We start from the raw sequence: 23,352 nt of genomic DNA on the forward strand, positions 1-23,352 counted from the left end.
GGAGCAATTACCTCACTTCTTGAATTTAAAAACTGATTTTGGACCAGAGGAAGTGTCTTATTTCCCTGACTGGTAATGGTGTTCAATCACGAATAGTAATATAGAAAATAATATAGAAATTTAAATATATTTTATATATATTCAAATTTATGTATTTAAAAGATATAAAATCGTATTAACCGTAAACTTTGCTTGAAATGACATTATTTCAAATTTCCCGCCTAAAATTTAACATTTCCAGCCCAAAAATTCACATTTCACGCCCAAAATTTCAAATTTCCCACCCAAAATAGTGCGTACCGGAACTTTAACGAAAAAACCATAATTTTTGAGTCTCGGTACTATAATTCCGGTTTCAAAATCTGGCAACGCTGGTTGGAATTAGAAATTAGGTTACGCAATATTTAGCTCTCCTTGGTCCTTGACTCTTTGCCAAAATTGGACCGTCCGCCATTAACGAAAACGATAAAACAAGAAATTTTAAAAGGCCCGTAACTGTAATAACGCGATGGAGGCCCAAAGCCTGAGAACTGAATTAAATTTCTTATCAAGTAAGGAACAAACTCTATTATTAATTAAAGTAAAATTTTATTTATTTATCAATTAATCACTGTAATATTTTAATAGATTTAATTAAAAATCACAAGAATAATAGAAGACAAACCTTTGGAGCGGCGTATAAACCTATTCAGTACAAGGCCCCTCAACCTAAATTGAAATATTCAGTTCATGTGAAACGTTATTCAAATACATTTCAACCTCGAAATAATAACTTCACGACCATCAAAAGAACTTCTTTTCCCGATGTTAAGTCATTAAAGTTATTTCCTAAGCCTAACCCATCTGAAATGGTGAAATCGCCCGTGATTAGTGCAAAGGACACTGCTCATTGGCCGCGTAGAAGCGGCTCAGTGATCCCTACCGCGACCTCGACACCTGTGATATCTCGTAACACAAAACCGAACAAATTAAACAATCATAAAGTTCCAATTAACCCAAAAAATAAGTACAAGTTAGTTAAAAATTTAAAGAACGTTATTTCAAGCCGTGCGGCCATTTCATCATCGAGAACAATAAGTCGCTGCAATAAGTTTAAGTTTGTGAGTAAGGCAGCCGCATTCCCCGTTTCGTCAAATTTAAAGACTTATAGGAACGTTCATATTGGTGGACTTTTAAAACCAAAATGGGTTGGATTTGGAGTGAACAGTGTTTTAAAGTACCAAAAGTTTTCGTACCTAAAATCCAAATCACCGAGATTGATGTACCACCAATACCATAATAAGGCCAATACGCAGTTGCGTATGGGAAAAATGTAAGGTTCTATTTTTACCTTGAAAATAAGTTAGTGCCCTTTAATTTAGAGGTGTGAGCTTAACAAGGTGGGGTGGCGTAGCGGTTAGCGCTTTCGCCTCGCAGCAAGAGGATCCCGGGTGGTATCCCGGACTGTGGCAGTGCCGGGTGAAAATCTGGGAACAAATCCTTCTGCGTAGAGTTTGCAAGTTCTCTCCCCTCTTGTTAAAAGCAGTTTTCCTCCGCGGTCTAACCCGGTTTCTCCTTTCCATCAAAACTTGCAGAGGTTAACGGTAATAGTATAGGGCGCTGTAGGTTAGCTGTGGCATAGGGGCTAGCCCCCTGCACCCCTCTATGCAATCTAAAGGGACCCACCTGTAAATAAGCCACAGGCTTAGTGTGGACATCCCTTCATAGGCAAAGCTTAGATTATTATTATTATTATTATTATTATTATTATTATTATTATTATTATTATTATTATTATTATTATTATTATTATTATTATTATTATTATAGTCCAATAAGTTTAAATACTCACTATTCGATATGAGTATCGAATACCGAATTTTGACTACCATAAATACTAGGTTTAAATACTCGCGAATCGCGAATACTAGGTTTAAATACTCGCGAATCGCGAATACTAGGTTTAAATACTCGCGAATCGCGAATACTAGGTTTAAATACTCGCGAATCGCGAATACTAGGTTTAAATACTCGCGAATACTAGGTTTAAATACTCGCGAATACTAGGCTTGAATACTCGCGAATACTAGGTTTAAATACTCGCGAATACTAGGTTTAAATACTCGCGAATACTAGGTTTAAATACTCGCGAATACTAGGCTTGAATACTCGCGAATACTAGGTTTAAATACTCGCGAATACTAGGTTTAAATACTCGCGAATACTAGGTTTAAATACTCGCGAATACTAGGTTTAAATACTCGCGAATACTAGGTTTAAATACTCGCGAATACTAGGTTTAAATACTCGCGAATACTAGGTTTAAATACTCGCGAATACTAGGTTTAAATACTCGCGAATACTATGCTTAACTATTCGCGATAATAGGGTTTAAATACTCGCGAATACTAGGGTTTAAATACTCGCGAATACTAGGGTTTAAATACTCGCAAATATACTAGGTTTAAATACTCGCAAACATGCTAGGTTTAAATACTCGCAAATATGCTAGGTTTAAATACTCGCGAATACTAGGTTTAAATACTCGCGAGTACTAGGTTTAAATACTCGCGAATACTAGGTTTAAATACTCGCGAATACTAGGTTTAAATACTCGCGAGTACTACGCTTAACTATTCGCGAGTACTACGCTTAACTATTCGCGAGTACTACGCTTAACTATTCGCGAGTACTACGCTTAACTATTCGCGAGTACTACGCTTAACTATTCGCGAGTACTACGCTTAACTATTCGCGAGTACTACGCTTAACTATTCGCGAGTACTACGCTTAACTATTCGCGAGTACTACGCTTAACTATTCGCGAGTACTACGCTTAACTATTCGCGAGTACTACGCTTAACTATTCGCGAGTACTACGCTTAACTGTTCGCGAGTACTACGCTTAACTATTCGCGAGTACTACGCTTAACTGTTCGCGAGTACTACGCTTAACTGTTCGCGAGTACTACGCTTAACTATTCGCGAGTACTACGCTTAACTATTCGCGAGTACTACGCTTAACTGTTCGCGAGTACTACGCTTAACTGTTCGCGAGTACTACGCTTAACTGTTCGCGAGTACTACGCTTAACTGTTCGCGAGTACTACGCTTAACTGTTCGCGAGTACTACGCTTAACTGTTCGCGAGTACTACGCTTAACTATTCGCGAGTACTACGCTTAACTATTCGCGAGTACTACGCTTAACTATTCGCGAATACTAGGCTTAACTATTCGCGAATACTAGGTTTAACTATTCGCGAGTACTAGGTTTAAATACTCGCGAGTACTAGGTTTAAATACTCGCGAGTACTAGGTTTAAATACTCGCGAGTACTAGGTTTAAATACTCGCGAGTACTAGCTTTAAATACTCGCGAGTACTAGCTTTAAATACTCGCGAGTACTAGGTTTAAATACTCGCGAGTACTAGGTTTAAAAACTCGCGAGTACTAGCTTTAAATACTCGCGAGTACTAGCTTTAAATACTCGCGAGTACTAGCTTTAAATACTCGCGAGTACTAGGTTTAAATGCTCGCGAGTACTAGGTTTAAATACTCGCGAGTACTAGCTTTAAATACTCGCGAGTACTAGCTTTAAATACTCGCGAGTACTAGCTTTAAATACTCGCGAGTACTAGCTTTAAATACTCGCGAGTACTAGCTTTAAATACTCGCGAGTACTAGCTTTAAATACTCGCGAGTACTAGCTTTAAATACTCGCGAGTACTAGCTTTAAATACTCGCGAGTACTAGCTTTAAATACTCGCGATTAATTGGGTAGTAAGAAAAATTTCCAATTTCTAACTATTCTGTATTCGATTATTTTAATAAACTCCTCTTTTTCGGTATTTGATATGGTACATTTTCGGTATTCGGTAAATAGTTATATACCCAAAAAGTGGTATTCGCACATCTCTAATTTTAATGAATGTTATGTGGAACTAGTATCGGGATTTATGAGGTTTGACGGGGTTTTTTTCTTATTATTATTATTATTGTCTTAGCGCTAGAAATCAAAAGTGTCAGAAAAACATGAAGCTAGTCTCAATAGGAGGATTGATGTATCGCGCGACTAGTACGAAACTTTCAAGGGCTAAACCGCTATCAAAACCTGAAAAAGTGGCCAAATTAGCGAGTGCTTCGTCAAAACTAAAGTACCTTAATGTAAGGGGAGTTCGATACAAAGTCAACAAGGCTGGAAACACGCTTACCAGAGTTAACAAAAATTGGAGTAAGTCAGAAACGAGTTTAGACGCGTCAAATCTATAAGGGATATCCATTTTTTATACTGTTATACCAAGAAGTGATATCTAGTTTATTAGGGAGAAGGTATAAATTCGCCTCCACATTTCTAACTTTATCTCCAGTCCAAACGTATAGTAGGTCCGGAGTTAATCCCCGCCTCTAAATTACAACCAGCATCTCATTGGTTCTTGAAAACTCACGTCAGAGTGACGCGAATGACGAAAATTACAGTCATATTTTCCGACTGAGAAGAGGCGAAATAGCCCGGCCTCCTTTTACGTCCCTCCTTGTATTTTGAAAGGGGGACTGGGACTATGGCGCGCGAATACTTGGGCACCTTATACCTTCTCCCTGATAAACTAGATATCACTTCTTGGTTATATCAAGAATGTATTCAGTATACCACAAGAACAATTCAAGGTTACCATAGGTCAGGGAATACATGGAATAGTCGGGGTATTTAAAAATGAGCCAAAATAGGTCAGGGAATTTTAAGAATTTCAACAAATACAGGGAATTTGTTTATAGTTTCTAAAATATTGGTTCCGAGTGCTGATGTTACAGTTTGACATTCTTGCGGTATCCTGAATACGCTTTTAATATATCCCCTTGGTAACTAGGCAGATAAATAATATTTTAGCAGGAACAAGTTTCAACGTCTCGAATGCGTCAAGAATTGATTTAGGAGGCAAAACCTTTGTTAGGAATAAAAACGGAGTTTTTGTCGTATCCCAAGCGAACCAAGCTCGCTCATTTGCCAAGTAAATAAAATTCTATCCTTTAAAAGGGAGAATGAAATGGGCCAATTAGTCAACAACAGTTTTTTTAAGCCTTTTAGCCTAATATAAAAACAAAGGGATCATTAAAGGGAATGAGAAGCTTCGTTTGAAAAACCTCTGATTTATATAACAAAAGATAGAATTAATTTCTGTGAATTCAAAAATATCAAGCTTTTAATTCTACCATTTCTGCAAGTTATTTGGCCGCGCAATATGCATTTGAAAATGCTTCGTATGAAATTATTTGGAATCCTCTTTTTATGAAAGGCTATAACGTTTCCCGTTGGGTGACGTCACAGATATATTTTTAACGCGAGATGGTGCCACTCTCTACGCTATCAGACCCAGCAGAGTTGAGACTGGCGAGAAGCTCGAGACGCGTATAGGATTTCCGCGCTTTTTTTCCTCAACGTCATAGTGATGTCACCAAACGTGCAAACAAGCTCGACAAGACAAAATCATTGATATATCGAAACTGAGTTTTCGTGATTTTTCAATGGATTTTAAAAATAGAAACTTTGGTTCAATTATATTAAAAACTTGATATTTTGAAAGTAGAGACTCGAAAGTGTAACATAATACCACTTTCGTGGTAAAATATGATATGAAATTGTAAATTCGCATTCCCTTTAATGATTTTAACATTAAAAATTCTTACCATTTCATTATCGCTTTAATACACATTTATTTTAATATAGCGATTAAAAAGTTTAATGTATTTCTAGTCGTGCCATTCACAAAAGCATCAATCATGTTCTTAATCGCTCAAAAAAGGTTTTAAAGAAAAACAATCAACATTGCATCTTTTATATCAGATTTGGAAAATGTGTCAAAGGGTCGAGTTGTAATTACGTTCATGATCCCGACAAAATTGCCGTCTGCACCAGGTAAACAATCATTTTATCAACCAGGTTTTCGTATAAGGAAATGAAATTGTCAGCATTTGGTTCTCTTTGACGCCTTGATTGCACTTGCCTTAAAATTATTTCTTGCAGATACCTAAGAGGAACGTGTAAAATCTCAAAGTGCCCATTTTCACATAAAATCGCGCCAGAAAAAATGCCCGTGTGCTCCTATTTTCTCCAAGGTAGATGCGGGAATGAAAATTGCGCCTACAGGCACGTAAAAGTTAGCTCAACCGCTCTTATCTGCGCTGATTTCCTAAAGGGATATTGTCCAGCCGGTGATAAGGTACGTATTACATTTTAAATAGCCAGGAAACAATTTGTAATCGAGTTTAAATTCATAAACATAAAGTCATTAACGAAACTTTTGTTAATTCGATGTAAATTTTCACTTAGTTACAGTACACTTAGGACCAAAAGTGTCCTGAGAAGCAAACATTAATTTTCACGTTTGAACCATGTTTGAAAAAACTGTAATTAGAACTTGTTTTATTGTGTTTTGTACGATAATTTCAGTGCAAGAAGTTACACACGTTAGATTGCCAAGCATTTAAAAAAGATGGAGTTTGTCCTAAAGGGAAAGATTGTCCTTTGAGACACGAAAAACGCTCACGTAAAAGGAAGATATCCGTTCATTTGGAAAAGGAAGCTAAAACAAAAAAGTATATTGCACAGAGTTATAAATATAAACCTAAAAAGCACCGCTCTCCTAATTTTATTTCATTTTAGGCCAAAAAACGCTTCCGTGATTTCTATGGATAAATTTCCGTCCTTCATATCAATCAACTCCTCAACAAGTAGCGAGAAGAGTTTTTCAGGTTTGTAACTTAAGCGTCATGTGAAATTAAAGTGGGTGGGGTGGCGTAGCAGTTAGCGCTTGCGCCTCGCAGCAAAAGGATCCCGGGTGGAATCCCGGACTGTGGCACCGGGTGAAAATCCGGGAACAAATCCTTCTGCATGCGTAGAGTTTGCAAGTTCTGTCCCCGCTTGTTAAAACGAGTTTTCCTCCGCGGTCTAACCCGGTTTCTCCTTTCCATCGAAACTTGCAGAGGTTAACGGTAATAGTTAGTATAGGGCGCTGTAGGTTAGCTGTGGCATAGGGGCTAGCCCCCTGCACCCCTCTATGCATTGTAAAGGGACCACCTGTAAACAAGCCACAGGCTTAGTGTGGAAATCCCTTCGTAGACAAAAGCCTAGATTATTATTATCTCTTATTACAAAATAATTAGCATTTAATTAGTCTTAAAAATGAGGACTACTGGTTTAGTGTCGTCTGCTTTTTCACCCTTCGTTTAATATAGATAAATACTATATCAGCTTTAAATTTAATAAGTTTGTTTAAAAAAATGGTTCTTAATTTGCAGAGGAGAAGGATAGTCCTTTTAAGATTAAACCACGTTTTCTGAAGAAGATTGGGTAAGTATGGAAGGAGGGTTACGATAGTGGGCGCATGCTTTCTTTTTGATTAAACCAAAAAACATTTGTCGTAAAGATGAAACATGTATTTGAAAAAAAAAAAAAATATTTTATTTATAAATGAAGTTGAATAAAATACAAATTCAAAGTTTTAAAGTTGCATTGATTGTTCTTTCTCTTCAATTTCACGTTCCTACGTACAAAAAGGGTTTCAATGTAAGGTTATAAAGAGTAGAAACCAGAAACCTTCACTAGCGACAAGTCTCGATACATTCATGGATTAAAGGGGCTCGCCGGAGCTGTTGGAGTGAAGGTGGGGGGGGGGGGGGGGGTCAAACTGTTTGTTAGCATATTGCTTACCCGCCCACCGCGACCGTGGCGCCATTTCTTATGGCCAAAGAGCTGGGTGTTTTCCCCCTGAACTAAGGGCGGACTTCACCCCAACAGCGCCTCTTAGCCCCTTTAACTACCGCTAGGGATTGTTCGTTCCCCCTAAAAGATAAAGTATACATGTTCCCAACGCCCCCTAGCCGCAGCTACATTCCCTAACAGGAAGTTATATGAAAATTGGACCAAATGTCACGTGTCCTATGACGGCAAAATTAAAATCCCGCCTAAAAATGGGCGCCGCCATCTTTAAAATCCGCAAAACCGATTTATTTTGCCTAGAGATGGCGCTATATCTACATCCGTTTTGGTCCAATAAATTGGGGGAATGAAGAGGGGAATCAGGGAATAATTCGGAACACATAGCTGGCGATATTAATACATGGGAAACACTGTTAGTGAACAATCCTTAGCGTTAGTTAATCCACGATACATCTCTTACCAAGCTGGTGTTATAAAGGACAATTAACAGGCACTGGCTGAGAAATGATTGGGGTGTACAATGCAGTGGGTCGCGTAGGGGCGTGTCAAGAATTATATCTTAAAGTAGTAGAGTTACTATTTTATGGAGTAGTGATTAGGCAATGTCACGTGACTATAATCGAGGAAAGATTTGGCGGATAGTTTTAACTATAATGCCGATGCCCATTCCCAATGCACTGCAACGCTTCGAAATTCAAGCATGCTCAGAGAAGAGTCTAGACTCGTCGCCTGTCAAGGTTTCCACCATGGGTTGTTCTTTGTTATAAATAATTACTTACAGTTCCAAATTGATAATAATGTGGCGCTAGTTCGTAAAGCCACTTTGCATCTATAACAGTAATGTCTCGCATAAATTCTCTACTTGTGTAGAGGACCTCGTTAAAAATTACCCTATAAAATAAGTATAGACTTGAGAATCGATAATACCATAAATGTGTCTACAATAATTAAACGTAAGCGCTTAGCTTTCGAAATTTAAAGGGACTGTAACACGGGTGGGTAAAAACAATTTGAAATATGCCAGAGTCACCTGACCCAGGAGAGGCGTGGTTCAAAGAAATTTGGTTCGTTTTATATCGAAAACTAGCACTTCAGGGAGTTGGCATATAATCTAACGAAAAACCAGGACTAGGCGTCCAGTCCCACTCCATGTGGAGTCTGGAGTCTTTTGTCTTGGCGGCACGTGGTGCCTGTGACGTATTTCAAATAATTTTCACCCAGCCGGCGATGCCTTCTTTACAGTGACTTGAAGCTAATATTAACTTTTATAAACAGGAATGCATAGATTTTTCTACTCGGAATCTTTAAGAAGTCATAGACTCCATACTACCAAGAAGTGATATCTAGTTTATTAGGGAGAAGGTAAAAGGTGCCTTTGTATTCGCGCGCCATAGTCCCAGTCCCCCTTTCAAAATACAAGGGGGGACGTAAAAGGAGGCCGGGCTATTTCGCCTCTCCTCAGTCGGAAAATACGTAATTTTCGTCATTCGCATAGCGCTGACGTGAGTTTTCAAGAACCAATGAGATGCTGGTTGTAATTTAGAGGCGGGGATTAACTCCGGACCTACGTTTGGATTGGAGATAAGGCTGGAAATTCGGAGAATTTATACCTTCTCCCTAATAATCTAGATATCACTTCTTGATACTACTATCTGATTAAATGTAAGGGGAAGGGCTTAAAACTTTGTTAAACCGCCAGCTCCTCCTTCCTCGCGTTTCATTGGCTATTCAACCTATATTTACTGGTACAGAAAAATAACTTGTTAACAATAGGGTTCTTCGTGGATAGGTCGATAGCTACGTCAATGTCACTTGGCTTCTAAGTTTAAATGTATACGTTAGTTTGTGACGTCAGGAGTGACGGCTTGAACAACCTTTTTGAACATTATGAAGGCCTTATTCTAGCTACAGTCCCTTACTTATGTTTAGATATGGTACTCATACTTATTTTGAAATAATTTACCATTCGGGTTGTCTTTTTAGTGTATACAGCACAGAACTAGGGTGAATGTGTAATGTATGATCTCCTTTAACTGTTTTGTAAACCCCAGAGTAATGTAACTTGGCTGCATTAGCGAAAAATCCCGCAACAATACACCTGCATATCGTATCTGTATCGCCTATTAGATAAAAAATGCCAAAGTGCTTTTAAGTAACTGTATTAAAATTATGCAGACGAATATTTGAGTATAAATTCTTTAGGTAGCAAGAAACCCAGCCTGTAATTCTAATTCCTTAAAACAAGAAAGGACTAAAATATCTCATGTAGAGGACACTATTTTTCGATTACCGTCGTGGTAACTTACCAATGTAAATTACGACGGTAATGACCAGGGTAATTACCATTTTCGTAATTTACCCGAGAAAATCGTAAATTACAGTTACCGATTTAGAACCCTAGGCACGCTCCATATCTCGCACCATGATTGTCACTAGTGTTCGTACAGGGACCCCGACCCCGACCCCGAAAACCGGGGATCCCCGACTTTTTCCCCCGACCCCGACCCCGGTACCTAACATGTAAAATGTAGTCGGGGTTTTTTTCGGGGTTAGATTTTGGTTAGGTTATTTTTAGCAAATTATTTTTTGTCCTGCGCCAAAAACAATCATCTCATTCATCTCAAATAAGTGCTCCGCTTCTCCTTTATGAAAAAAAGGGCAAGGGGGTAACTAACAACAAACAAAATACACTAAAAACAGTCACCAAAATTCCAAAGTTCACCGTCCTCCCTCTCGTGGATCGGCGGCCCTCCCCCGTCTTTCGTAATGGCAGTGGTCTTTCATGGGAATCGTAGCTGCGTAGCTCGGAAAGTCGGAATTTATTGGGCTTTTTTACAGTTTCTTGCCTACTAGGCTGATGTCTTACCCCGACCCCGACCCCGACTTGTTTTTTTCGGGGATAACCTGCCCCCGACCCCGATTACATTTTTACCCCGTACGAACACTAATTGTCACATTGCGCACAATATATGTATCAAATCTCGCGCTAAATTTCATTCCACATGGAATGCACCACTGGAATTTTGTTAACAAGAAGGCAGGGCCTTAAGCTATTGGTTGGAGGTGCTAATTTCAAATTATCTATAAAATATCAAACTAATTTGAACTTTAAAATCATTCAGAGACTGTATTTCCTGGATGTTTCACCAAGAAGCGATATCTAGTTTACTAGGGAGAAGGTATAAATTCGCCGCATTTCCAGCTTTATCTCCAGTCCAAACGTAGGTCCGGAGTTAATGCCCGCCTCTAAATTACAACTAGCATCTCATTGGTTCTTGAAAACTGACGTCAGCGCGACGCGAATGACGAAAATTACGTATTTTCCGACTGAGGAGAGGCGTTCGAAATAGCCCGGCCTCCTTTTACCTCCCCCCTTGTATTTTGAAAGGGGGTTCTGGGACTATGGCGCGCGAATACTTAGGCATCTTATACCTTCTCCCTAATAAACTAGATATCACTTCTTGGTTTCACTATGCAAAGAGTTTTTATAATTAGTGAAAGAATCGTTAAAAACACTTTATTTCCCTTTTCACCCTCCCTTCAAAAGCAAATTGGCTCCTTTGGCGCCCCTAACACGCTGGCTAATCCTTTACACACCAATTTTAAATCGCCTAAGACTTGAACCAATCAGAACTCTTTAACGATAAGGGCGGAGCTAAAACTAGCCTTTGCTAAGCTCAGAGGGCCAGTTAACTCCACCCCTCGACTATGGGGACCTCTAGTGGCATAACTTTAAACTAAAACACAGCTGCGACTTCCTTTAACAACAGAATCAAAAATAAGGGATTATACACCATATTTTATGAAATTAAAATTTAATATAGGATATGTTCAAAATGATAGGATTTTATAGGAATTGGCCATATGTCTAATCAGCGCCACTAGCGGATGGTCTGAAAACTACTCCCATAGAGTCTAGGTATATTTAAGCGGGTTTGCAGAATTTCCGCCAGGTGGCTCGAACGCCGCGCCATCTGACGGAAATTCTGCAAACCCGCTTAAATATACCTAGACTCTATGGGAGTAGTTTTCAGACCATCCGCTAGTGGCGCTGATTAGACATATGGCCAATTAGGGTCACTGGGCTTCGTGCAAGATTTGAAATCACATCATATTACCTTCGCAAGACACAATTTTAATCTTGAATTTCTTCAACATATTTGTCAACTGGGATTTTATTTCAAAGGCTCGACACAAACCCTTATAATTCAAGAAATTTGCGTCGCACCATTTACGGCTTCTATTTGATTTGATAAAACTTAAAAATACGTTCAGCATGGTAATGTGGTCGCCTTCGGATACGGAAAACTCGTATTTAGCTTTCCTCTGAAATTAAAGTTTATTTGAGGTCAGACAATTACCCTAATCCTATGTTCCCCTTTCATACTATTAGAAAAACCAGAAGTGAGATGAGACTAGAAGTGAAGGGCTCTAGCATTGATAGTAGATCCTGGCACTAGTGAACAAATTTGAGGATTTTATACCGCTTCCATCGCGCCTACACTAGAGAGAGAAAAATTGGTCGAGTTCCAAAAACGTTTCCTACCCCCTTCCCCTCAACCTAAAGCCGCGGAACACGGACGCGGGTGCTTGAATCTAGTTCGGCCGTCTACCGCCACGAGCGTCTCACGTTTTGGAGGGGAAATTCTGAAACCGCCACCAGAGGGCCAACCGTTGGTGTCTTATCAAGAATATTCACTTCCGCCAAGTGAAGAATTTGGTTAGCTCAGTACTTCAAGTCTCATCTCACTTCTGGAAAAACATAAAGGGATCGAAATTGATATAATTACCGCTTGAGGACCTTTTCCAGCTGGAGAAAAGAAAATATTTTGGACCTGCAGCATGGCTACAATCGCTAAGGCTTCATCAGAGCAACCAAAATCGCCTGAAAAGAAAGATACCCGAAATATTTTTTAGGACTCAGTCCCAATTTTAAGCCTTTGCCAATAACCGCCGAGTCTGAAAAAATCCCCACCCCACGGGTCCAGTTCCTGACGTTACCGCGCATGTTTCAATACTTCTGCCTTTCATCTATATTTATATAAATCAAAGTCCTGACGACTGACAGACAGACTGACTGATAATCAACGCCCAGCCCGAACCGCTTGCTCTAGAAGGCTGAAAATTTGCAGGAACGTTACTCATAAGTAGTAGGCGCGTACTAAGAAAGATTTTTCCCCCAATCCGCCGCCATCTTAAAAAATGGCGCCCAGAAATGTAAAAAATCTTCTCTATGCAACAAAGACCGCGCGTTTCAACCGATTTCAAAAATATTAAGTACACTAGTTTCCTTTAACCTATTGATGGGCTGAATGGTCTTTTGGGTTCGATTTGTCGCCATCTTTTTAAATGGCGGCCAAAAACCCTTCTTTATGGAATAATGTGATAAGTAATAAAAAATGTCTCGACGGGCTGACGGGCGACGCCGAGTGCCTTCGCTCCTACGGTGCTACAAAAATATTAGTCATCAGTAAAATACCCATTCTTTATATCATTTTGATAGAAGTTCTTATTACACGCGAGCGACGCCGCGGGTAACAGCTAGTAATCAAATAAGTAACAAGTTATTAATTAATATTGTTTAATGAATCACGCTATGGGATAATGGCTCGGCTTTGAAATCTAGCTTTTAATTGAACTGTAAGCAAAAACTAAGACCTGAATTGAACCAGAAAGCTAATTTTGGGGATTTTGCAGGACCCGAGGACCCGTCGAGTAATTGAAAATTGGATCCGACACCCGCGGGTAAAATTTTTTACTACCCGAAGTTTACCCGACACCCAAAAATCTTGACCCGCACAATATAAATCGATTAAGAAAATAGTTGTCATTCTCCAATTAACAGGGATAATTTTGGTTTCCGTGGTCTATACCTATTTTCCCGCGAATCTACTATTAATTAAACTTACCAGAAACGAGGAGCATTTTTGCATACATGGGATCTAGTGGAAACTCCGCCATTTGTATTCCCAATGGATTTGTTAAACATCCTTTTATATCCAAAGCTCCAAGAGCATAGAGCAATTCTAAAGCATCCACAACGTGTTTGGATGGTGGAGCCTTAAAATTAATAAGAATAATCATTAATATAGAGAGCTTTCACTTGGAGGAGGAGCTGAGTCTCGTGACATAATTTACGCTACCATATTGGTGGGTTTAAAGCAGGAATGAACCTGAGACCACCCAATATGGCTACCAGAACAGCGGTAAGACTTAGGAGGGTGTGACGTTCTACAACAGGGTTCGTACGAAATTTTTACATTAAAAATCCCTGACTTTTCCAGGTTATCCCTGACCAAATTTTGGCAATATCCCTGACCATTTTAAGGTGTTTTTTTCTTTAAATAAGTTCAGCTAGCTAATTGGACCAAGTCATCTTGCGACTTATTGCCACTTATCTAACGCCTTTACAATGCATAGAGGGGTGGTGGCTAGCCCCTAAGCCACAGCTAACCTACAGCGCCCTATTCTAACTATTACCATTAGCATCAGCAAGTTTTAATGGAATGGAGAAACCGGGTTAGACCGCGGAGGAAAACTGCTTTAACAAGCGGGGAGAGAACTTGCAAACTCTACGCAGAAGGATTTCTTCCCAGATTTTCACCCGGCGCCACAGTTCGGGATTCCACCCGGGATCCTCTTGCTGCGAGGCGAAAGCGCTAACCGCTACGCCACCCCACTTCCCCACACCAGGACCATATTTATCATTGCTCGAAGCATTGTTTGATATACCAAACGAAATCCCTGACATATCCCTGACTTTTTAGGAAAAACGTTTAAATCCCTGACTTATTCCCCTAATTTTCATATCCCTGACTTATCCAGGTTATCCAGGTTCCGTACGAACCCTGTACAATCGCGTTCTTAATTATACCTCTGCCGTGGTAGATAGTGGGGGCTCTATACTACTAACATGATGGCTAATCTTCTACACACCAATTTTACCTTGTCAAAGGCAGGAACCAATCGGAACTTCTCGAAAAGATAGGAGCTAAAAGTATCCTTTGCTAAGATAAGCACTAAGCAGGCAAGTTAACTCCACCCCTCAACTATGGGAGCATCTAGTGGCATTTGTTTAAACTAAACCACACCAAGAGGCTTGGCTACTGAACTATGTATTCTTCTTTTAACTTACAGAGGGAAAGTCAAATCTCAAAACATTATCAATCCCCATTGCTTTTAGTTGCAAAATGACAGGCGCCATGTTACTTCGAAGCATCTCCGGAGGCGTTTCTTTCTCCAATTTATGAAAGTCTTCTTCCGTATATATTCTATAAGCTTTTCCCGACACAGATCGCCCAGCTCTTCCCGCTCTTTGTTCCGCCGATGCTTGAGAAACCGGAACTACAACGAGGGTATCCGTTGAAGTTGACGGGTTGTAATACCTCAGCTTAACAAATCCACAGTCAATAACTGAAAGTTTAATTTACTAGGTTAGTCAGAGGCATGCGCAATAATGTTCTAGATTGGGTAACGTAAAATGAATATTTCAAATTGGAAACATATATGTATTCATATATAATTTTAAAGAAAATATATTAGCAAGAAGTGATATCTAGTTTATTAGGGAGAAGGTTTAAGATGCCTAAGTATTCGCGCGCCATAGTCCCAGTCCCCCTTTCAAAATAGAAGGGGGGGACGTAAAAGGAGGCCGGGCTATTTCGCTACACTCTCCTCAGTCGGAGAATTCGTAATTTTAAATTTTCGTCATTCGCGTCGCGCTGACGTGAGTTTTCAAGAACCAATGAGATGCTGGTTGTAATTTAGAGGCGGGGATTAACTCCGGACCTACTATACGTTTGGACTGGAGATAAAGCTGGAAATGTGGAGAATTTATACCCTCTACCTAATAAACTAGATATCACTTCTTGATATTAGCAATTAAGTTTTCATTCTGAACCCTAGCCAAGTTCCAGTATCAAAAAATTTCATATCGAGTATCAAACCGAGTAGCAAAAAATCTTTTGAGTATCGAGTATTTAGATTATGTAATTTTTTTTTGAGTATTAGTCGAGTTCCAAGTATTTACTTGTCGAGTATTAATAGAGTAAATTTCTAGAAAATAATGAAGATGTTCAAATATCTAATATTACAACAAGTTTAAAAAAATTGTTAGTAAACAATTAAACTGGTTAATTTTAAAATAAAATGCTCAGGAGCACAGATCGTCTGCTAAAGTAATAAGCCTTGGATTCGAGTATTTAAGAAGTTAAAAAAGCTACGCGAACCTTTCTCGAGTATTTCAATATGTTGTTGTTGAGTACTCGGCTCGATACTCTTAAAATGCTCATAAGCTCATCGTCTGCTAAAATAATAAGCCTTGGATTCGAGTATTTAGGAGGTTAAAAAAGGTACGCGAACCTTTCTCGAGTATTTCAATATGTTGTTATCGAGTACTCGGCTCGATACTCTTTAAAATAAAATGATCATGAGCACATCGTCTGCTAAAGTAATAAGCCTCAACTTGGATTCGAGTATTTAATTAGATAAAAAAGCTACTCGAACCTTTCTCGAGTATTTCAATATGTTGTTGTTGAGTACTCGGCTCGATACTCTTTAAAATAAAATACTCATGAGCATAGATCGTCTGGTAAAGTTATAGGCCTTGGAATCGAGTATTTAAGAAGTTAAAAAAGCTACGCGAACCTTTCTCGAGTATTTCAATATGTTGTTATCGAGTACTCGGCTCGATACTCTAACCTTGCTCTAACTTAACGAGTACTCGCACACCACTGGTTAGGACTCTCACCAAACATGACGACAGAGGGATATAAAATTCTATTGGACGACTAGGACCTTTCATTTTGGGGATAATTTACAAGGCCATATTGTTGGGTTCAATGCAGAAGGAAAGCAGAAACCCACCAATAGACCTAAAAATAAAATAAACAAGCTGGCCGTGGTGTGAAGTACTACGTGGCCAACTGAATTCTCTATATCGTTATGTTCTAACAGGCCTAACATATAGACTTTTCTAATTAAAGTTAATTGCTGAAATTTTCTTTAATATTATAGATGGGCATATAATTCCAATATTCATTATTTCATATGTTATTTCAATTAAATTCAGGCCTTTTCTTTAATTAATATTTTATTTTACTAACCATTAACTATTCCATGAATAGTAACGGAAGCTTCTGCTATATTTGTGGCTACGACAACCTTTCTGGTATTTCGAGCCAATGGTTGAAAAACTTTCATCTTCAGACGGAATAAAAGGACTATTAGGTTACAAGTACTTAACCCAAGGGATAGATTTAATTTTAGAAGTAGGAACGGAGAACAGAGTAATCTGGGAGCGCGTCAAAGTCCCGGACCCCCTTCCACGGGACGGAGGGGTATGAAAGAAGAGGCGGGCCATAGCGACAGAGGTAAAAAGGAATTACGTATTTTTCGCCGTCCCCGTCAGCAACGCCATCAAAACGTATTTTAAGTGAGCCAATAAGATAATTTTGACTTTTCGTTACGTGTTGGAGGGAGGGGCTCTATACTGGGCTCTGAGTTGGACTGACGTAAATACTAACCGTTCTCCATTCCTACTTCTAAAATTAAATCTATCCCTGGTGGTATCAAAAATAGATAAAATCAAAAATAGATAAAAACAAAAAGTGAACTTCATTGAAGCTTGCTCACGCCGTGTAATACGAGAAACCCTCCTTTACCTCTCTGTATAGTGTCAACCCCTCTGCCTTATATTCACGATCGTAGCACACGGAACACATGTGATAGCGCTCAAATATAGTATCCAAACAAGAATAAACGTTTCGATCGCCATTATATAGTACTATTTTCTATAAAACTTTGAACCCCGAGAACCCTCTTCTCTGATTGGTTGGTAAGTTCGTGTAGATGTTGAGAAGAGGGTCGTTTGATTCTCATTTTACATGGCGTCTACAGTTTAAGTCTGGGAACTGTGAACGAAGCATACTTTTTGATTTTATCTATCAACTTATGACGGTATTGATCTCAAAGTTATCTTTATTCTAGAATTATAAGGTGGCTATTCAAATACCTGTTCCGATGAAGGTAGCGCTCCATACATGGGCAAAACAAACATCTTCATTAATTCTTCCCTAGCTCTCAGACCTCGTGCATAGTCTCTGAATGAAATATGACCATTTAACAGATTAAGAAATGCGTACTTCTGTCTGTTAGTAACACAACTAATAGAGTAGTGTCGGTAGAGAGGGGAGTAGACGGTGTATCCCTACCTCTAGGCGCGCTTTTGTAAGAGGGGACACTGTACGCGCCTAGTTGGGGGGAAGACACTGAGCTAAGAGATAGAAGGGTGTGACGTTTGCATATGTAGTACTGCCATTACTCTATATATATACATGTATGTATGTATGCAATCAACTCGTATGTTTTTAAAATTTTAATTTGATTGCTTTAAGAAGGAATTATAATTGCTATTTTAATTTGGAACTGTTCTTCTTAAAAATGTTGGCCTATTTATTTTCATAAAAAATATCTGTCTTCAATAGACATTACGTTTTTGCCGTGGCCATTTGTTGAAGTATGGGCGTAACATTTAAACCTATAGATTTAGCCGTAATCATTGGAAACATATAAATGCAACCATATCTTGGATATTCATTAAAGATTGTGAAGCATATAACATTATACTACATGGTGGGATCTGCGCGACTACCCAACGGTTTTGGGCGATTGCAAGGCGGCGTTTGGGCGACTACCCGGCGACGTTTGCGCGAGTACCCAGCGACGTTAATAATAATAATAATAATCTAGGCTTTGTCTATGAAGGGATTTCCGCACTAAGCCTGTGGCTTGTTTACAGGTGGGTTCCTTTAAAATGCATAGAGGGGTGCAGGGGGCTAGCCCCTATGCCACAGCTAATCTACAGCGCCCTATACTAACTATTACCGTTAACCTCTGCAAGTTTTGGTGGAAAGGAGAAACCGGGTTAAACCGCGGAGGAAAACTCCTTTAACAAGCGGGGAGAGAACTTGCAAACTCTACGCAGAAGGATTTCTTCCCAGATTTTCACCCTGTGCCACAGTCCGGGATCCCACCCGGGATCCTCTTGCTGCGAGGCGAAAGCGCTAACCGCTACGCCACCCCACTCCCCTTGCACGAGTACCCGGCGACGTTTGCGCGCGTTTCTTATTCTAAGCATATACATACATTAAAGATGAGACAGCATCTTCAACTTCTTCCTGTCCAGTTAAAAACACGAGAATGTCTCCTTTCTCATTTTTTTCGTGTATTTTTATCACAGTATTAACGCATTCTTTTAAATAATTCGGTACGGGTTCGTTCAAATAATAGATATCAACTGGGAAAGTTCGACCTTCAACCGTCAGAATAACAGCCGTGTCTTTGCTTTTATCAGAGCTTTGGTTCTTATTGAAAAAATCCCGCAACACTTCAGCTTCAAATGTGGCAGAAGCGACAATAAGTTTCAGGTCCTTTCTTTTACGTAGAATTTTTTTTAAAAGGCCCAAAATAATATCGGTGTATAATGTCCTTTCGTGAACTTCATCCAGCATTAAAACGCAATAAGATTTTAGGAGAGGGTCCGCCATCATTTCACGGAGTAGTATTCCTTCAGTCATATACTGTGATCACAAACCATTATAGTTTAATTCAAGACAGTTATAGACTATATTTTTCCAGAATGTGTAATAAGCTTAAAGGGAATGCGAATTTACAATTTCATATCACATTTTACCACGAAAGTGGTATTATGTTACACTTTCGATTCTCTACTTTCAAAATATCAAGTTCTTAATAAAATTGAACCAAAGTTTCTATTTTTAAAATCCATTGGAAAAATCACGAAAACTCAGTTTCGATATATCAATAATTTTGTCTTGTCGAGCTTGTTCGCACGTTTTATGACATCACTATGACGTGAGGGGGAAAAAAGCGCGGGAATCCTATAGGCGTCACTCTCGAGCTTCTCGCCAGTCTAAACTCTGGGTCTGATAGCTGAGAGAGTGGGGCAGAAAAATATATCTGTGACGTCACCCAACGGGAAACGTTTTAGCCTTTCATAAAAAGTGGATTTCAAATAATTTCATATGAAGGATTTTCAAGTGCATATTGCGGCCAAATAAGCGGCAGAAATGGGAGAATTGCAAGCTTGATATTTTTGAATTGACAGAAATTAATTCTATCTTTTGTTATATAAATCAGAGGTTTTTCAAACGAAGCTTCTCATTCCCTTTAAAAGGCAGCAAAGTTTAATTTGAAATGTACTTTTTAAATCCAATTGAATGGAAAAATTCAGCTAACTTAACCTTATACCTTAAAAGAACTGCCTTTTCCTAAATATAAAAGTAAAAACGTACATGATCTTTTATTAAAAAATAATTTGAATTTAAACAAGGACTATTGCGCCATCCGCCACTGTTTTAGTGGAGTCTGATAAATCGAACCTCTTACCCCTACAGGATTGGTTGAATTCTTACAGGTAGGTAAGGGTAAGGTAAGGAGGGAGGGAGCATTCAGTTCTCAGAACCATAATACACTGAGGCATTTTTAACTGTCTAAGCTACAATATTAAGGAAACCATCCCCATTTTATGATACTTTTTAGACAAGAGTCCTGGTTTAACTGATGGTTTGCTTAAAATTCGCAAAAATTTCAAAATTATAGGATTTTTGACCAGTTTTACCAAAATTATAGGATTTTATAGTTTCGCTAAAATTACAAGATTTTAATCATTTTATAGAACAGTTTTGCCTAAATTATAGGATTTTATAGGACAGTTTTGCCAAAATTATAGGATTTTATAGAACAGTTTTGCCAAAATTATAGGATTTTATAGGACAGTTTTGCCAAAATTATAGGATTTTATAGGACAGTTTTGCCTAAATTATAGGATTTTATAGGACAGTTTTGCCGAAATTATAGGATTTTATAGGACAGTTTTGCCAAAATTATAGGATTTTATAGGACAGTTTTGCCAAAATTATAGGATTTTATAGGACAGTTTTGCCAAAATTATAGGATTTTATAGGACAGTTTTGCCTAAATTATAGGATTTTATAGGACAGTTTTGCCTAAATTATAGGATTTTATAGGACTGTTTCGCCAAAATTATAGGATTTTATAGGATAGCTTTAAAAATATAGGATTTTATGGGATTTATAGGATCTTGGGGGCCCTGCCCACCCACGTGGAGTCTTTGTAAGAAAAGGATTAGTATTTAGACTGGTTGCTTTCAGAACAAATAATAAGCATAGTAGGCTACTTTAATTTTAGTCGCAGTTGTATCGTAGCAGTCATCAAATCTAATACTATAACCAACATCTTGCCCGAGTAAGCAGCATTTTTCATCGGCTACTCTTGTTGCTAACTGAAATAAAATGATAAGGAATTAATCCCATTCCCAAGATATAAAAATAAATAAAAAGCTAACCGATGTAGCGGCCACTCTTCTTGGTTCCGTAATCCCAACCATTGTATTGTCAAGAGTCCATCCCGCTTCCATTAGGTACTAGATTGAAATAGTTAAGATAATTAAGAATAAAATTAGATATGTTTTAAAACTTACTTGTGGAATTTGAGTACTCTTTCCACATCCAGTTTCTCCAACAATAACTAGGGTTTGATGATTTTCAAGAAGATACAAGATGTGGTTTCGAACCTTCAATAATAAAAACAGAAAGAAAATTTCATTTAAAGAAAAGTTTTTTGTCAAAAAACTAAACTGCAATGTTTCTTTACTTTAAAAATCGGGAGTCTCTGCCTTTGCGACTCAATTGACACCGAGGAATGAGGATTATAAATGGCTGAAATAAACTCCGTTTCGCCTTTATTTGGTCTCTCTTGCTTCCATCCCACTGAATCATCTTCTGAAGAATTACCAACAGATAAACATTTAACAACCGTTTTACTATGTGTAATTCGAAAGCAAGCATTTCGTGATTTTCACACATTCCATTACTGATGGACAGGGGAACCACACACATTCTTAAAAATAGCCGAAAATTAAAGCAAGATTACCTGGTTTGAGGAACTTGGGTTTATAACTGTGACTCATATTTTTTAGGTTCAACTCTCACATGAGCCTAAGCTGTATGCCAGTTTTAATTACGCCGATAAATGTCAACACTCAACTGTAGGTAAGCACTTTACAAGAAGGCAGACACGACACGGCAGTTTAAACTTCGAGACTAAAATCGTAGCAGACAGACTTCTAGAAGATCTTTTTTCTTTTCTGTTTTTGGCTAGGAACTAGGGCTTGTTAACAGTCCGGGAAATAGCACACTTCCTCTGGTCCAAAACCAGTTTATTAATTGCTAGGACTAGTTTTTTAATTCAAAAAGTGAGGGTTACTAGTCCTGGGGACCAGTTTATTAACTGCAAATTTATAGGAGAACAAAGGCTGGGACCAGTCCTGAGACCAGTTTATTATTTAGCACACTAGGGGGGTCACTGGTCCCAAGGACTAGTTTAAAAATTATGCTTATTTCCCAGCCTGCTTGTTAAGCCATTACAGCTCCGTTTGATAGGGTGGAATATTAAAAATTATTTGTTTTAAGGGAGAATATGATGGACAATGTCCTTTAGGTTTGTTTATCGAAAAGAAAGTAAAGGATTTTAAATTTACGTGGATATTAAATGAGTTTTAAGTTTAGTTTTAAAAATATTGATGTTTGGAGATTCTACTATTTCTGGGGGCAAGGAGTTCCATAGGGGAACTACCCGATAAAAAAATGAGTTTTTGACTACATTGAGACGAGGGCGCCTAACAAACAATTTTCGTGAGTGGCCGCGCGTGGAGGAAGGATTAGCGGTAAAATAGGTCTGAGAGGGATTTGACAAAATATTGTAAAGAAGTAATAGGTCCACCACGTCCCAGCGGCACGTTAAGGTGGGCCAACCTAAATCTTCCAGGCGCAAGGCACGAGAAACCCCCCTCAAGGACGGGATAATCTTGGTAGCTCGAGATTGTAAAGCCACTAAGCTAGAAGAGTCCTTAACTTGATACGGACGCCATATAGGCGAGCAATACTCTAGGATGGGCCTGACAAATTGATTGTATAATAGAGTGAGTGTGGCGTGGTCCAAAAAAGAGAAATTTCTTCGAAGAGCCCCGACGACACTACTGGCGCGGGAAGCAATAGTGGCGCAAGATGAGAACCAGTCTGGAAAATAGCACACCAGGGTGGGAAATAAGGATTTTTTTTTAAAGTGGCCATTGAGCCAGCGACCCCTCTAGCCTGGAATAAATAAACTGGTCCATGACCACTGACCAGGGCGCGTCGTCTGCCAAATTGAAGAAGTGGATAATTACAATATATTAGCTAATTTCTGGACTCTGAAAACCCTTGAATTTTCTTAGTGGTAATGTGGACCACTGACCCCCCTCCGATTTCATTTTTAAACTGGTCCAGGCAATTTTTAAACTGGTCATTTGCCCTGTGCCACCGCCTTATTTCCCACACTTCCTCTGGTCCAAAACCAGTTTATTAATTTCTTGGACTAGTTTTTTAATTCAAAAAGTGGGGGTTACTGGTCCTCGGGACCAGTTTATTAATTGCAAATCTATAGGAGAACGAAGGCTGGGACCACTCCGGAGACCAGTTTATTATTTAGGACACTAGAGGGTCACTGGTCCCAAGGACTAGTTTAAAAATTATCCTAACTGGACATGTTGCCAGTCAGGGCCGGAAATAAAAAAGAA

General features: G+C 38.8%; 2 protein-coding genes across 3 annotated transcripts; one reads left to right on the forward strand and one right to left on the reverse strand.

Annotated features, from left to right (window-relative positions):
• Positions 1-373: 373 nt before the first annotated feature.
• On the forward strand, positions 374-7,485 carry ZC3H3 (Zinc finger CCCH domain-containing protein 3). Of its 2 annotated transcripts, none has more exons than XM_089847757.1 (9): positions 374-551; positions 628-1,312; positions 3,985-4,211; positions 4,869-4,986; positions 5,730-5,891; positions 6,000-6,195; positions 6,426-6,571; positions 6,639-6,727; positions 7,274-7,485. In XM_089847757.1, the coding sequence occupies exons 1-9, from the start codon at positions 509-511 to the stop codon at positions 7,327-7,329; spliced, it is 1,722 nt and encodes a 573-aa protein (XP_089703883.1). In that variant the 5' UTR covers positions 374-508; the 3' UTR covers positions 7,330-7,485. The 2 variants fall into 2 exon arrangements, with proteins under 2 accessions (XP_089703883.1, XP_089703878.1); XM_089847752.1 differs by having other exon boundaries at positions 377-551; positions 4,866-4,986.
• Positions 7,418-22,780, reverse strand: LOC149713419 (putative ATP-dependent RNA helicase DHX35). Its single transcript, XM_089847738.1, has 15 exons — positions 21,669-22,780; positions 21,390-21,517; positions 21,217-21,309; positions 21,082-21,159; positions 20,914-21,018; positions 18,840-19,273; positions 17,707-17,794; positions 16,799-16,895; positions 14,830-15,107; positions 13,604-13,754; positions 12,485-12,579; positions 11,813-12,020; positions 9,658-9,814; positions 8,474-8,585; positions 7,418-7,518 (listed from the first exon to the last, which is right to left on the reverse strand). The coding sequence occupies exons 1-15, from the start codon at positions 21,703-21,705 to the stop codon at positions 7,477-7,479; spliced, it is 2,103 nt and encodes a 700-aa protein (XP_089703864.1). The 5' UTR covers positions 21,706-22,780; the 3' UTR covers positions 7,418-7,476.
• Positions 22,781-23,352: the final 572 nt, after the last annotated feature.

The sequence above is a fragment of the Phalangium opilio genome, unplaced genomic scaffold (genome assembly GCF_054372755.1).
Source record: "Phalangium opilio isolate 3A_F unplaced genomic scaffold, DU_Popi_V2 ptg000009l_1, whole genome shotgun sequence".
Lineage (NCBI taxonomy): Eukaryota > Metazoa > Arthropoda > Arachnida > Opiliones > Phalangiidae > Phalangium > Phalangium opilio.

What these genes read in the sequence shown, in the direction of transcription:
- ZC3H3 (XM_089847752.1), top strand. Translation starts at nt 509, where the DNA reads ATGGAGGCCCAAAGCCTGAGAACTGAATTAAATTTCTTATCAA. An exon ending in TGAATTAAATTTCTTATCAA is followed by an intron (nt 552 to 627) that starts GTAAGGAACAAA and finishes ATATTTTAATAG; the next exon opens with ATTTAATTAAAAATCACAAG. An exon ending in TAGCGAGAAGAGTTTTTCAG is followed by an intron (nt 6,728 to 7,273) that starts GTTTGTAACTTA and finishes CTTAATTTGCAG; the next exon opens with AGGAGAAGGATAGTCCTTTT.
- LOC149713419 (XM_089847738.1), bottom strand. Translation starts at nt 21,705, where the DNA reads ATGAGTCACAGTTATAAACCCAAGTTCCTCAAACCAG. An exon ending in CAACTGCGACTAAAATTAAA is followed by an intron (nt 19,274 to 20,913) that starts GTAGCCTACTAT and finishes TTGTGATCACAG; the next exon opens with TATATGACTGAAGGAATACT. An exon ending in GATGCTGTCTCATCTTTAAT is followed by an intron (nt 17,795 to 18,839) that starts GTATGTATATGC and finishes TATTTCATTCAG; the next exon opens with AGACTATGCACGAGGTCTGA.